The sequence below is a fragment of the Panthera tigris genome, chromosome D2 (assembly GCF_018350195.1).
Source record: "Panthera tigris isolate Pti1 chromosome D2, P.tigris_Pti1_mat1.1, whole genome shotgun sequence".
In the NCBI taxonomy this organism is placed as follows: Eukaryota; Metazoa; Chordata; class Mammalia; order Carnivora; family Felidae; genus Panthera; species Panthera tigris.
The window spans coordinates 60052703-60066947 of NC_056670.1; the positions used below are offsets into that span (position 1 = coordinate 60052703).

Here is a 14245-nt window from a genome sequence, read left to right on the forward strand (position 1 = left end):
AATCAATCCATTATTGTCAGATTTATGTTTAAATTCTTGTTAGCATCATGTTGGAATAGTGACAAACTCTTTGGCGGCGCACTTCCCACTGCTTTCGTGGGACCCTAGCACCTCAGGATGCCGCAACATCTCTATTTAAACCTGAGTTCCTCCTAACACTAGGGGGAGGCCAAGAGCCTTGGGACGCCCCAACACAAGGAGAAGGAGGCGGGACCTACTGTCAAGTCACGCCTTCCCCACCTGTGACTGGCACAGACACTAGCCAATGGATGCTGGAATAGGGCGCTCCGACGCCCCGCCCTTTTGAGCGCCCCGCGGCCCCCAAGGCACCCTCTGGCCGTCTCTGCGGCGGCGACGGCCTGGGCAGACTGTGCGCGGTGCGCAGGCGCGGAGCCTAGACCTCGCTGCAGCCCCCATCGCCTCGGGGAGTCGCACCCACGGAGTCCGCCTGCTGGCGCGTCAGTGCTCTCCCTTTCGTCCACCCTCCCCGGTCCCCCCAGCGCCCTTACGCGCCCGGATGGCGGAGCTGCGGCCTAGCGGCGCCCCCGGCCCCACCGCGCCCCCGGCCCCTGGCCCTAATGCGCCCCCGGCCTTCGCCTCGCTCTTCCCCCCGGGACTGCACGCCATCTACGGAGAGTGCCGCCGCCTTTACCCTGACCAGCCGAACCCACTCCAGGTTACCGCTATCGTCAAGTACTGGTATGCTCTGGGCCGCGGGGAGAAGGACAGGGGCGGGATGGGAAGGGTTAGAGCGCCGAGGGCGAAGTCATTTGCTGGGGAGAAGGAGGTGGAGAAGAATGGTTAAAGCACTTAGAAGGAGGGCGTCCTGCTGCGAGGGAAGGAGTTAAGGCTCAAGTTGAGAATGGGGACAAAGGGGTTAACGGAGCCAGTGGGTAGCGAAGGGTTAACGAGGGAGGATGAAGGGTTAACTAGGATTAGGAGAATAGAGTGAGTTGGGGGTGTGTGGGGGGGGGGGCGACAGGAGAGAGGGAACTGTAAACGTGGTGAAAGGAGGGGGCGCCTGTAGGGGGTCATTAGTGGGCGAGGGGAAGCCGGGGGCGGGGGGCGGCTGAAGTGGGCTGGGGGAGGCGAGGCGGGGCCTGGGGAGCATAGGAGAGGGCTTTGGAGGAGTGCGGCTGGCGGAGCTCAGAGGGCTGGAGACTGCACAGGGTAGGGGCGGCTCTGGGAACCCCGGCTCTCCCGTAGGTTAAGAGGGGGAGCAAGTTTCGAGAGTTGTGTTGGTGAAGAGAGGAGGAGGACGTCTCTTTTGATACCTTCCCAGTGAGCTCAGACGTCAGATCGGTGCCGTGCTTTCGCGTTTGAAGTTTCACGGAGCAAGTTTTCTCGATAAACTTTCTGCTTACTCGGCACGGTTCTCTTTCTTCAAGCAGAGCTGCCTCTGGCTCTGCAGCCGCTTTGCTTTAGGACATTGACTGGAACAGAGGCAGGATCCGGGAGAGCCATGGTTTGGGATTGAAGAGGACCACAGTAAAAAATGAAAACCTGGGACGTGGACACGGAGGAAAGAAGTGCAGTTAAGATGTTAAGAGGAGCTTCCTGTCCACAAACTTCAGGATTTAGGCTGTAGTCTCTAAAGGAAGCAGAGAGTAATCCTCAAGTGGCCCTGTTAAGATCAGACCTGTATACAGAAGGGCTGCCCTTGGGGTAGGAATGGTCCTTTCTTGTTTCCCATTCCTGTTTGCAACCTTCTCTTTCTGCAGCCTCTAGGCAAAACAGGTGTTATAGGGACTCTGACAAAGAGCCTGTCTTCATGGTCTTTCTGGACCAAATTGACTGAGGAATTGGTTGAATCTGTCCAGAACCGCATTCATGCATTGTGTTAGATGATCCCCTTCATTGAGTCCTGAAAGACTGTCTCTTCAGGAAGCAGCTTGGAATGTGGCCAACGGGGCAGGTAGACCCAAAGGGGGAGGTTGATAGAATGGATGTCTTTGCTGGTTACCTTTCCCTTTAGGGCTGAGTCTTCTCCAGGATAACCTCTTAACTTCATCTGGAGGTGGCAGAAACTAGACTGGCTAGGGCTGAGGCCAGTTCCGTGCGTCAGTAGGAGGATGTAAAGAGGCTGACAGCATGGAGTGACCTGGAGTCACTACAGTCCTGCAACTGCCTTGTGGGGTGTAGTTAGGTGTTCAAGGAAGTAAGTTCAAGGAAGAGCATCAAGGGATTCTCTGGGTCCTTGGATAACATCTTTTTCTAAGTGCAAAATGTGATTATTTTCTATATACTCATCTGTTTCCCATCAGGTTTATGAGTAAGAACAGAACACTCTGTGCTTGGGACAAGGTTAATTTTGTCTGACTCTTGGTTATTCCCTGCAGTTATAGTTTTAAGATAAAGCCTCATTACGTGATGCTATATCCTCTGAGAGACTTGGCCAGAAAGAGGGCTGCAGGGGTGTGGCAGATAGAGTATGGAACTGTAGATACTCTTTTCTACTTGTTGCTGGATGGACCTAGGCTGAAGAAGGAGCAAGATTGGGAATTTGCAGCAGGAAACCCAAGCAGATATGGAGCCTGTAGGCACTCCCATCTGTTCTGGGGTTCGGCAACTACCATGTGGTTCTCGGGGTAGCTACCCTTTTGTTTCCTCCTTTCCCTAGCAAACTTTTCTGTATCCAACTGGTTGTGGAAATAGTCTCATGATTTGGCCAAATCACAGTTAAGGGAAGACACAGAGATTTGTCCCCTTTCCTGATCCACTCAGTTCATATTCTTAGCTATTTGTAGCAACTCTCTTACAAGTTCTATAAATAACTCAGCATTTCCTAGCAGAGAATAAGGATTTCTATAAAGGCAAGTAATACCCTGACAAAGGAGGATGAAACCAGACCTACTAGTTTTAAATAGTATTTAAATTGCATGATACTGGCACACGTGCTGGGATCACATGTAACATGTATTTTATTTGATCATTAGCGTTCCTTCAGCATATGATCCCAATTGCAAAGTGCACTCCATCAATGTCCCAGGGGCAGGCAGAGTTTTTGCAGTCTGTGAAACAGTCAGATGTCCAAGGCAGCTCAAATGCAGAGTGTTTGTGGGCTAAATGCAGACTTCCTTCCGCTGATGGTTCCATTTAGTCTGTTTCTCAAGTCTACCAAGTTTCCCTATTCATTCTGAAGAAACATAGGACTTTTTTTTTTTTTTTTTAAAGAGCACTAATTGCTCTACTAAAGGAATAAAGGAATAAACCCGTATGGAATTAAATCCTCAGAGTGAGATAATGACTGAATCTCTTCCTCAGCTGCTTCTCTGTTGGAATTATGGGGGAAGTTTAATGTGGTCCTCAGAGGCCCCAAATCATTTAATATTCTAGCTCTACCTTTGAGGCAACAGTCTCCTAGGATCATCTTCCAAATGCAGGCACTCACAAGGCTCAGCCTGGCCTGCTGCGGTTCTCTGTGCAGAGCTGGGCTAGCCTAAGTTTGGCCTTTGTCACTTGCATGATAAAAGACGAGCTTTGGTCTGTGGGGTGCAGGCTGGGGTCTAGAAGCATTGGGTTTGTTTAGAACAAACTGTAATTAACATAGGGCACAATATAGTCTTTCAGGAATTAGCTGTCTAAGAGGCAGGAGTGGAGCTGAGCCTCTGCTTCCAGGAACAATGCCCATTGGGGATGCTCAGGATGGTCTTTCAACAGAAGCCAATTGATTGACTAATGCACCTCTTGCTTTGAAGCTTGGCATGTTTACAGGCGCCATGGAAGAGAGATAATCCCTTCCAATCCCGTTTGGGATTGGTAATTTGAAACAGGAGCAATCAAAAGGGACAACCACCCACTCTGTTTTATTTCTAAAAGAGTTCCTGCATATAGGGGACAGGAGAAGGGAGCCTCTTGTGCTTACGGAATCGGGCAGTTTCTGGCTGCCCATCCCTTGGTCTTATCCCAGAGAGGTATGGCCTCCTTTTAGTTATCTTTCATCCCAGGTTCCTCCACGATGGGGTCTTTAGATTTGTAAGGCATAACTGCTTAGCTTCACATTGTCTGCTTTCAGACTCACACTGACTCCCTTGTGTTTTGTGTTTTGCAGGTTGGGCGGCCCAGACCCCTTGGACTATGTTAGCATGTACAGGAACGTGGGGAGCCCTTCTGCCAATATCCCTGAACACTGGCACTACATCAGCTTTGGCCTGAGTGATCTCTATGGTGACAGCAGAGTCCATGAGTGAGTGTGTGACACCCGCCCACCCTCCACCTGTCTGTTTCTTAGCCTTGAGCCTTATTTCTGGGGTTTCCCTCAGCAGGGGTGATAATGTCATAGTTCTGTGAAGTTGGCATTTTTCAGGTGGAACCTCTGGGTTTCTGCCCTCTGCTTATACCTGCATATGCCAGAGTGATCCACGTCAGCACCCGAGCTCTGCTCATCTGGTGTGGGACAGTGTTGATGATGAGCAAGTGTTCCAAAACCATCAGAGTTTTCTAAGCTTGCTTTGGTGTTTGAGCCCAGAGGACAGTCAGCATAGCTATGACCCAGAATTTGAGTTGATGCTTTTAGGTCTACTTGTTTTATTCCCTCTAGCTTATTATGAAGAATTTTAAACATAAAGCAAAGTTGAAAGAATTTTATAGTGAACACACAAATACCCACCACCTAGATTCTGCAATTAACATTTTACCTACTTGCTTTATTATGAATATATCCATCTCTATCCTTCTGTTGATCTTATCTACTCCTTGTCTACTTCCTTTTAACCTGGGGTTGTCTGTACTCAGATTATCTATAGTACATTTTTTATTCTAGTCTAGTCTAGTCCCATTTTCCGCCCTGTACATTTCTGCCCTGTACATTTCTGTACACACCTGCCTTCCCCACTTCCCTCTATAACCACTGAATTTAAACAATTTTTAATATTAAGTTAAACATCAACTTAGTGTTAAGTCCGCTCAAAAAATAAGTTACATTAACAATAATGAAAGCTAACATTTATTAAGTATTGATGATGAGCCAGGTATTCTTCTCTTCACTTTGTATATATAAACTAATTTTATTTTCAACACAGTCATGTAATACTGGTAGATGCTCATATATGCCCCATTTTATGGATCAGGAAACTGAGACACAAAGAGAATCTATAACTTGCTTAAGGTCACGCAGCTTAGAAGTGGTGGAGCAGGATTCTAATGCAGGCATTTTGGCTCCAGAGTTCATACTCTTTAAAAAAAAAAAAAAAAAAAAATTTAAGTTTATTTTGAGGGAGAGAGCGCATAAGCAGGGAAAGGGCAGAGAGGAGAGACAGAATCCCAAGCAGGCTCTGTGCCATCAGCTCAGAGCCTAATATGGGGCTTGAACCCATGAACCATGAGATCATGACCTGAGCCGAGATCACGAGTCGGATGCTTAACCGACTGTGCCACCCCGGCACCCATCCAGAGTTCATATTCTTAATGACTGTGCTCTCCCATTTCTTAAACAATTATGTCATGTACTCCAGTAAGTTACTGTCTGTAATTAAAACAAATTTTTGTTTTGTTTCCATCTACACCTTTTCATGGGAGGGATTCTTTTCTTCAATTCAAATGTTTTCTTGGGCACCTGGGTGGCTCATCAGCTAAGCATCTGACTTTGGCTCAGGTCATGATCTCACGGTTCATGAGTTGAGCCCCGAATCTGGTGAGCACAAGCCCTGCTTCTCTGCTTCGGGCAAGCTTGAGCCCCACTTTCGGTGAGGCCTGCTTCTCTCTCCTTCTCTCTCTCTTTGCCCCTCATGGGTTTCTCTCTCCCTCCCTCTCTCACTGTCCCTCGCTCACTTGCGCCCTCTCTCTCAAAACAAACAAACAAATAAATGTTTTCCTTCTCTTCCCCCTTGTTAGCATGGTTAATCAAGAGCTGATTCTATTTCTGTTATCATAGCCTCTCCTGTTTTTTTGTTTCTTGTCCCCTTTTGCCTCCTATACTATCATTTTGGTATCTTGGTGATGACTACTTAGCATGTGTAGGTTGAAAGACTAGCAGGGTTCTTCCTGCCCTGCCTCAGCATAAGAGGCTGGTTCTGGAGATGATCATGGTATCATGATGAAGAAGATGATAATAATCTTTTTTTTTTTTTTTTTTTTTTTGCTTTTTGTAGTTCTTACTAGCTTCTTTATCATTGCATCAAATACTTTACAATCTTACCAGGTTCTTTTGTTATCTCCGTTTTATAGATGAGAAAACGGAGTCACTTAGGGGTAAATGAATTGCCTAAAATAAAAGAACTAGGATTCACTTGAGCTGTCTTGAGTCCAAAGTCTGAGCTCTTAACCACTGGGCTACTTTACCTCTCTGATCACAGGTCCAATCCAACTTCCTCTTCTCTCTTGTTAAGCTGGGGGCGCAGGCCTCATCTCCTTACTGATCACATGTCGAGAGCAATGCCTGGGCCTGCCTTTACAGCCTTCCAAACAGATCCATTGCAATGTCAGCAGAAGGCTTTGGGAACAGTGAATTAATCTTGCCTGAATGGGGACCCTGCATTACAGTATTAATAATGGAGATAAAATAGCAAACAGATGTGGGGAGTAAAGGCACTATGCTGGACTTTAATGTATATTTTTAATAAGAACCTGCAGAGTGCAGTGAGCCTGTACCTTTTTGTTGACAGATTTATTCCAGTCAAAGGAATATCATTTCCTATTTGGGTTAAAGCTTCTTACACTCTATCTGCTTATCGGGTATGGGTCCAAGGCCTAAAGTGACAAGAAGAACATAATTGAGAAAGCTCCATATTTCACAGGGGGCAACCTCTGAATTTTAAAGACGGCCTTCCTTACTGTTTTTTCATGTTTGAAAGTACCACTTTATATGTGTACAATTTCTGTCTGATAAAACACTTTGATATTTGTATGTCATTTATGACAATAGTGAGATCTCCATTTGGGCTGTATCTCACCACTGGAATCTAGTGTTTTCTGATATTATGTCCTACATCTAGAAGGACATGGAAGGAGTGTTCTTGGATATTTACCCAGTTCTGGTCTATGTTACAGAAGTCAAAAGTACCTTTGTAATTGGCCTTGTGCTGGTGTGACTGGTCTCTTCTCGATCCTGGTAAGTTTCTTAAAGAAAAGTTTGCTTTTCCAAACATTTCATGTGGCAAGGCCTCTTTGAAACAGATTTAAAAATTCTTATTTAATTTAGTGTTTGAAGTTAAGGTTAGAAAGGCGAGTGTTCTATCATCCAGTTTAAGTGCTAAGAAATGTTGAATTGGAATTATGGCAAATGAGTCTCTGGTAATGCTCTTCTCCCACTGTCTTTTCTCTTTCCATTCAGTGAAAAAAGGGCCGAAGCATTGGTTCATTTATTCAGCATACATTCGTTAAGCACCTATTTTGTACCAGACGCAGAACATCCTAATAGGTGTCTGAGGGATAAAATGCCAAGACGTAATTCCTATCTTAAGGAGGTCATGTTCTAGAGGGGAGATGAATATAAAGAGAGGCTTATAGTACTGGGTAATAAATGCCGTAATCCATGGCTGAAGAACATGACCTGGGAGCAGAGTAGAGGGCGTGACTTTTAGTCAAGCTGCTGGATTGGAAGAAGCTCCAGGGAGGAGGTGAAGTTTGAGAGGCACTTGCAAGCTGCAGGCCAGTAGGAACGGCACAGGGGGAATCTGCAACCTGACACTTCAGGGTGCCAGCACTCACTGTCAGGATTGAGGGGACTTTAAAAATCTTCTGGCCCAGTGTTTCCCAAACTTCTAGTGCTGCCTTCATTATTTTTGCCATGTAGTAAGATCATCTATTCTATGTTCTCTTTAACCCCCCTTTTGGAGTGCCTGGCTGGTTCAGTGGGAGGAACGTGATATTCTTGATGTTGTGGTCATGGGTTCAAGCCCCACGTTGGGCATAGAGCTCACTGAAAATCAACAAACTAACTGACTCTCCCCTTTTAAAAACTATTATAAATATATTTTTAAAAGTTTAATATATATTAAATATATATTTTAAAGTTCAGTCATGGGACGCCTGGGTGGCTCAGTCGGTTAAGCGTCCGACTTCAGCTCAGGTCATGATCTCGCGGTCCGTGAGTTCGAGCCCCGCATCGGGCTCTGTGCTGACCGCTCAGAGCCTGGAGCCTGTTTCGGATTCTGTGTTTCCCTCTCTCTCTGACCCTCCCCCATTCATGCTCTGTTTCTCTCTGTCTCAAAAATAAATAAACGTTAAAAAAATTTTTTTTAAATAAATAAATAAAAGTTCAGTCACTACCATGTATGGAAACCAGTACCACTTGCCATAATTTAAAGGTAACTATAGAAATAAATGCAGTGATAACAAAGCAATATTATTAAATTCTGATTTAGTACTGTGGCCTGTCACAGAAGATTCTAAATCTGAGGCCAGCTTTCTTTTTTTTTTTTTTAAGTTTTTTTTAATGTTTATTTATTTTTGAGAGAGAGATTGACAGAGTGTGAGCAAGGGAGGGGCAGAGAGAGAGGGAGAGACAGAATCTGAAGCAGGCTTCAGGCTCTGAGCTGTCAGTGCAGAGCCTGATGCGGGGCTTAAACTCACAAACTGCGAGATCGTGACCTGAGCCGAAGTCGGATGCTCAACCGACTGAGCCACCCAGGTGCCCCGGCCAGCATTCTCTTTGTTCAAGAGATAAGCAAGTATGAGAGAGGTATTAAAAAGATACACTAACACCAAATAAAGCCTGGCCCTAGACATGATTAGAAAAATTGAAAGTGAATTGTAAAGGGAACTTAAAAAAAAAAGATTCAGTACTATTATTATTATTTTTTTAATTATTTTAATATTTATTTATTTATTTATTTTTCAATGTTTTTTATTTATTTTTGGGACAGAGAGAGACAGAGCATGAACGGGGGAGGGTCAGAGAGAGAGGGAAACACAGAATCGGAAACAGGCTCCAGGCTCTGAGCCATCAGCCCAGAGCCTGACGCGGGGCTCGAACTCACGGACCGCGAGATCGTGACCTGGCTGAAGTCGGACGCTTAACCGACTGCGCCACCCAGGCGCCCCAATGTTTATTTATTTTTGAGAGAGAGAGAGACAGAGCACAAACAAGGGAGGGCAGGGAGAGAGGGAGACACAGAATTCAAAGCAGGCCTCAGGCTCTGAGCTGTCAGCACAGAGTCTGATGCGGGGCTTGAACTCACGAACTGTGAGATCATGACCTGCGCCAAAGTCAGACGCTTAACCAACTGAGCCACCAGGTGCCCCTGATTCAGTACTATTATTGTCACAGACAAATAGGAAACACTGATCTAGTCCATGTCCCTTAATTGTAAGTGGAGGAAAGTACAGCAGGCTGCTAAAGACCATACCACAACCAAATGAGAGTGGCAGGGTCTCCCAGAGTCCCCACTCTCCTAAGCTCTCTTTCATGAATGGGAAGAAAGGAATGCATGGATATTGTTTGTTTTTAACCTAATAACATAAGCAAACTTTTTTTTTTTTTTAGCTTTTACTATATTCCAGGTTAGTGCTAAATTCTTTTTATAAAGTTATCCCTTTATGTAATCCCTATAGTAATTCTACGACACAAGGAATTCTTATTACATCTTGCTTATAGATACAGGCATTTAGGCTTAGTGAACTTACTGCATTGGTGGTAAATTAGAAGCCATGTCTAGTGATCCCACAGCTTGTATTCTGAACCACTATGCTGTATTGCCTTTGCGTTTTATCTTATTTTATTTATTTACTTATTTTTAAATATTTATTTAAAAAAAATTTATTTATTTTTTGGAGAGCACAAGCAGGGGAGTGGCAGAGAGAGGGGGATAGAGGATCTCAAGCGGGCTCCATGCCGACAGGCTGACATTAGCGAGCCCAAAGTAGGGCTCGAACCCACAAACTGTGAGATCATGACCTGAGCCAAAGTCGGATGCTCAACTGACTGAGCTACCCAGGCGTCCCTGTCTTTCCATTTTAATGAGTTACTGGCATTTATTAAATGCCTACAGCGTGCCTCCTCCCATTAAGATCTTCCCTTCTCACAGCTTGTCGAGGATAAGGACAAGCAGAAGTCCAGGGGTCCCTTGCATTTCTTCTTGCTCCTAGCAGGCTTGCTTTGGGAGCAGGAGGGGACCCCCACCCTGGTAGCCCTAAAAGGAGTGAAGAGCAAGCTGGTTGCATGAGCCCTGAGATGGCCAGGTTCTTTCCCTCTTCACATTCACCAAAGGAAACAGGACAAGAGAGCACTTGTTTGAATTAAAAGGCTCTTAAGAGACTCTTTCTGAAGTTGGAGAGATGGAACAAGTTCCAGCTCCGGGCAGCCACGGGCAAGAATGGAGTGCTTTTCTAGGAACCCCAAAGGCTCCCCTCAGCTGACTTTAGCGGCCGGGATTGTCGTGTTGCTCTTCCCCTGGGCTGGGAGGTGTGAGCGTCAGCTGCCAAGTGCTTGTTGGAAGCTTCCAGCTCTGGCCCTTCCCTTTGTGGCCGGCAGCTGTGTACTGGGACGTGAAGATTTGCAGGGCTGTGGAAGAGGTGGCTTCAGCACCACTCTCTGTGGGGATTTCTAGCTGCCCTGGTGCTTCCAGCAGCCCTATCTGGACCCAAACGACAGGAGGCCTAACCAGTGTGCAAGAGGCTGGCCAGTTGCACAGTGTATTTGTGATCTCAGGCCTATTTCCCTGGTGGGATTCCACTGAGCAGGTCATCTGCTGTACATGTTGGCTGGTTCCAAAGACAGACTCTGTGTGGTGTTGGCCCACAGGCTGGCCGCTCCACAGGCTAGAGCCTCACCTCTACCTCCCATGGTCGATCTGGGCCCTGCCCCACAAACGCTGGCTTCTTGGTGGGTATGTCTGGAGTTTGGAGTTGTTCTTGCTCCCCTTGGGGCTGGAACTGCTGTTGCCCGGCTTTCTGTGGCTGCCCCTGCTGGGTTGGTAGAGGACCTCCTTTTCCCTTCAGGTTCCCTTCAGGTTGGGCTCTGTACCAATGAGTTATTTATTAAAATACTGGATACAGATTAACTTTTCCACTTGTTGTTTTGTGTGGCCTTGGTCCCCTGCAGTTGGGAAATGCTAATTTTCCCTCCTTAAAGCTGGGTTTGCAGGAACTTTTTAATGTGTCATTTCATCCCCTGGGGTTTCCAGTGGAAATCCTGCCTTTGCCATAACACACCTGTCCTGGGAGCGTGGTCCATCCTCTGGTCGGGCCTTTGCTTTCTTCCCAGAGCTCTCGAGAAACTGACAACCGGAATCCCTTCTGTAAGCCACCCACAGATGGCAGGCCCTGGCCCTCCTCCTGCCTGGCACAGCAGGCTGAGGAAGTGCTCTGCAGGCTCATGGCAGGGCAGGCCTCCCTGAAGCTTTGGTCCCCTCAGCCTTTCATCCCAGAGGCGTTAAGTTTTGGGAGGACCGTGTGAAATGGTGGTGCTCTCTGCTAAGGGCAGAGGGTCTGGACTACCTAGAGAAAGTGGGGTGCCATTGGTCCTTGCCCAGAGAGTAACGGCCAGCAGCAGGGCTAGAATTCTTGAAGCTGAAACCACCACTTTGGGTTGGATTTCAGGGCCCAGATCTCCGAGTTTTGAAATGTTGAGAATTCTGTTTCTTTTGTAACCTCAGGAAGACCTAAGGAAGTGTGGGGCTCCCAGCAGATCTGTGTGGGTATGTGGCCTGAAAAAGCATTTCATTTGCAGTGTGGATCATCTCTTCCTTCATGGGGTAAGGATTCCAGATATTTCAGTTCAGACAGTTGAGACAATCCGGATAGCAGACAATTGGGAAGAGGTTCCTTGAGCTGGCCCAGTCAAACGCACTTTAAAAAGTTTGAGCAGCCGATTATCAGGAGTGACTGCCACTCACAGCGACACTGGGCTGGTCAGCACTGGAAGATTTCCTTCTCTTTCCACAGAGAGAAACAAAGACTTGGAAGCCTTTATGGGTTTTACATGATTGGATCTCTCAGTCCCAGGAATCTTCCCTGTTCAGCCTGCCCTGCTAGTCTCCCGTCTTCCACACATGAGGCTTTTTCCATATCGATTGCTGCTCCTTGCACCGGCCGTGTTCTGGGTCTCAGTTTGCCAGCGTTTGCCTTGCCCAGAATTCTGACTCAGAGCTCATGACTCTGGACTTTAATCTTTGATTCCTCAATTCATTCTTCCATCCTGCCTCTGAGGTATCCCACTCAGCTACCTTTTCTATTTCAGTAGTGTAGTTCTGACGTCGGGTCCCAAGGTATGCGTGCAATGTGACCTTGTCCTCTCTGACCCGAGCTCCACAGGCATGGTCTCCTCGCGCGGCATGTACCTTTGTAGCTCACCGCCCTGCTTGCCGAGCTTTCTGACACAGAGCCTGGAGCTGCACAGCACACCTCCCCGGCAAAACTATCTCGAGGGTCCCGGTCAGACAGAACATTTGGGAAGGTGATGTGTTTGGAGAGGGGTGGGGGGACAATGAGAAGTTACACCTACCTTCTGTCCTCAAAACACCCAACATCTGCTTGATAAAAGGGGCCGAGACCCTGGGAAAGAAGACAATGAGGTTTGGGGCTGGGAGCAGTGTTTTTGGCTTTGCCTGATTTCTGTGGCTTGGAGGCTGCCTCCCCTCACCCTGTGAACTTCAGGGCTTTGAGAAACTCAAAATATGTAATAATAATTGTAAGTACTTTAGTTCTCACTATGTGCAAGGCACTGTTCTAATTTCTTTCTCTCAGCAGCTCTGTGGGATAGGAATTGATATCTTTTTTGTAAGGAAACTGAGGCACAGAAATGTTAAGGAACTTGTGCACCCAGCCAGTGAATGCTGGAGCTGGGCCGTAAACCCAGGCAGTCTGGCTCCAGCAGGCCTCACCCGTCCCTTCCTCTACTTGCACAGGGGCAGAGTGGGGGGCAGCTGTTACAGTTGTGCACCTAAGTTCAAAAGTATCTTGGCTTAATGGAGTGTGAATAGTTAAGCAGGAAGTGCTTTGTAGCAGAAATGTTGAACTGGATGTTGAAGCAACTTTGTAGAGAAGAAAGAGTCCTGCTGGGTAATGGCAAGAGGGTAAAACTAGAGGGTAGGTGACAGGATCCTGTGTCATCTCTCCAGTCAGGGCCTCTGCTGCCTTAGTGTAGTCATTTTTAGTAAGTTGCCAGGAAAAGTCTGCAGCTCTTAAAAGCACAAAGGTGATGCTTCCAGCTTGGGTGTCAAGTTCACATGGTCATGCTTCTTTAGTGGCCAGGGATGTGCCCAGCATTCCATCAGCCCAGAGTGTGTCCTGACCAGGATGTGTGGGGTCTCTGATCATTCTCTCTGGGGAGGGAGGGCGTGTGGAAATGAGGAACACTTCAAAGTTGGGAGTGCCTACACCGTCTGGCTGGGGCGTCTGCAGTGCTAATCTGGGAAGGATATTTTTTCTGATATAAAGGTGTCTTTTTACCCTGGAGAGGATATTTTTTTCCCTCTGTCCTTATATTAATGCAAATTAGTTTATTACTTTAAAAAACACTTTAATTTCTGTAATTAATTAATTATCTTATTGTGGTAAAATGTATATAACATAGAATTTACCATTTTAGCCATTTTATTTTTTTTTTTAATTTTTTTTTTCCACGTTTTTTATTTATTTTTGGGACAGAGAGAGACAGAGCATGAACGGGGGAGGGGCAGAGAGAGAGGGAGACACAGAATCGGAAACAGGCTCCAGGCTCCGAGCCATCAGCCCAGAGCCTGACGCGGGGCTCGAACTCACGGACCGCGAGATCGTGACCTGGCTGAAGTCGGACGCTTAACCGACTGCGCCACCCAGGCGCCCCTTTTTTAGCCATTTTAAAAATTTTATTAAAAAAAAAACTTTAGAGGCATCTAGGTGGCTCAGCGGGTTGAGCGTTCAACTTCGGCTCACGTCCTGATCTCATGGTTTGTGGGATTGAACCTCGCTGACAGCACAGAGCCTGCTTGGAATTCTCTTTCTCCCTCTTTCTCTGCCCCCTGCCCAAAATAAACATTCAAAAATTTTTGTTTAATTATTTTTAAAAATCTTAACTCCAGTATAGTTAACATACAGAGTTATATTAGTTTCAGGTGTACAACAACATAGTGATTCAATAATTTTGTACATTACTCAGTGCTCATCATGATAAATATACTCTTAATCTCCTTTACCTACTTGACTCATTCCCCCTCCCTCCCCCCACCTCCCCTCTAGTAACCATCAGTTTGTTCTCTATAGTTAAGAGTCTGTTTTTTGGTCTCTCTTTTTCTTTGTTCATTTGTTTTGTTTCTTAATTTCCACCTATGAATGAAATGTAATGATTTTTTTTATTCAATGGACTTTATATTCTAGAGCAGCTTTA

The 14245-nt window shown here is 46.3% G+C and overlaps 1 protein-coding gene across 3 annotated transcripts in view; it reads left to right on the forward strand.

Annotated features, from left to right (window-relative positions):
• Positions 1-320: 320 nt before the first annotated feature.
• SUFU (SUFU negative regulator of hedgehog signaling) overlaps positions 321-14245 on the forward strand; it is a 116989-nt gene continuing 103064 nt past the window's right edge. For all 3 annotated transcript variants that reach the window (XM_042961185.1, XM_042961186.1, XM_007080288.2), the window contains exons 1-2: positions 321-699; positions 4052-4186. In XM_042961185.1, coding sequence (XP_042817119.1) covers positions 518-699; positions 4052-4186 — 317 coding nt within the window. In that variant the 5' untranslated portion in view covers positions 321-517. The remainder of the gene's footprint in view (positions 700-4051; positions 4187-14245) is intronic.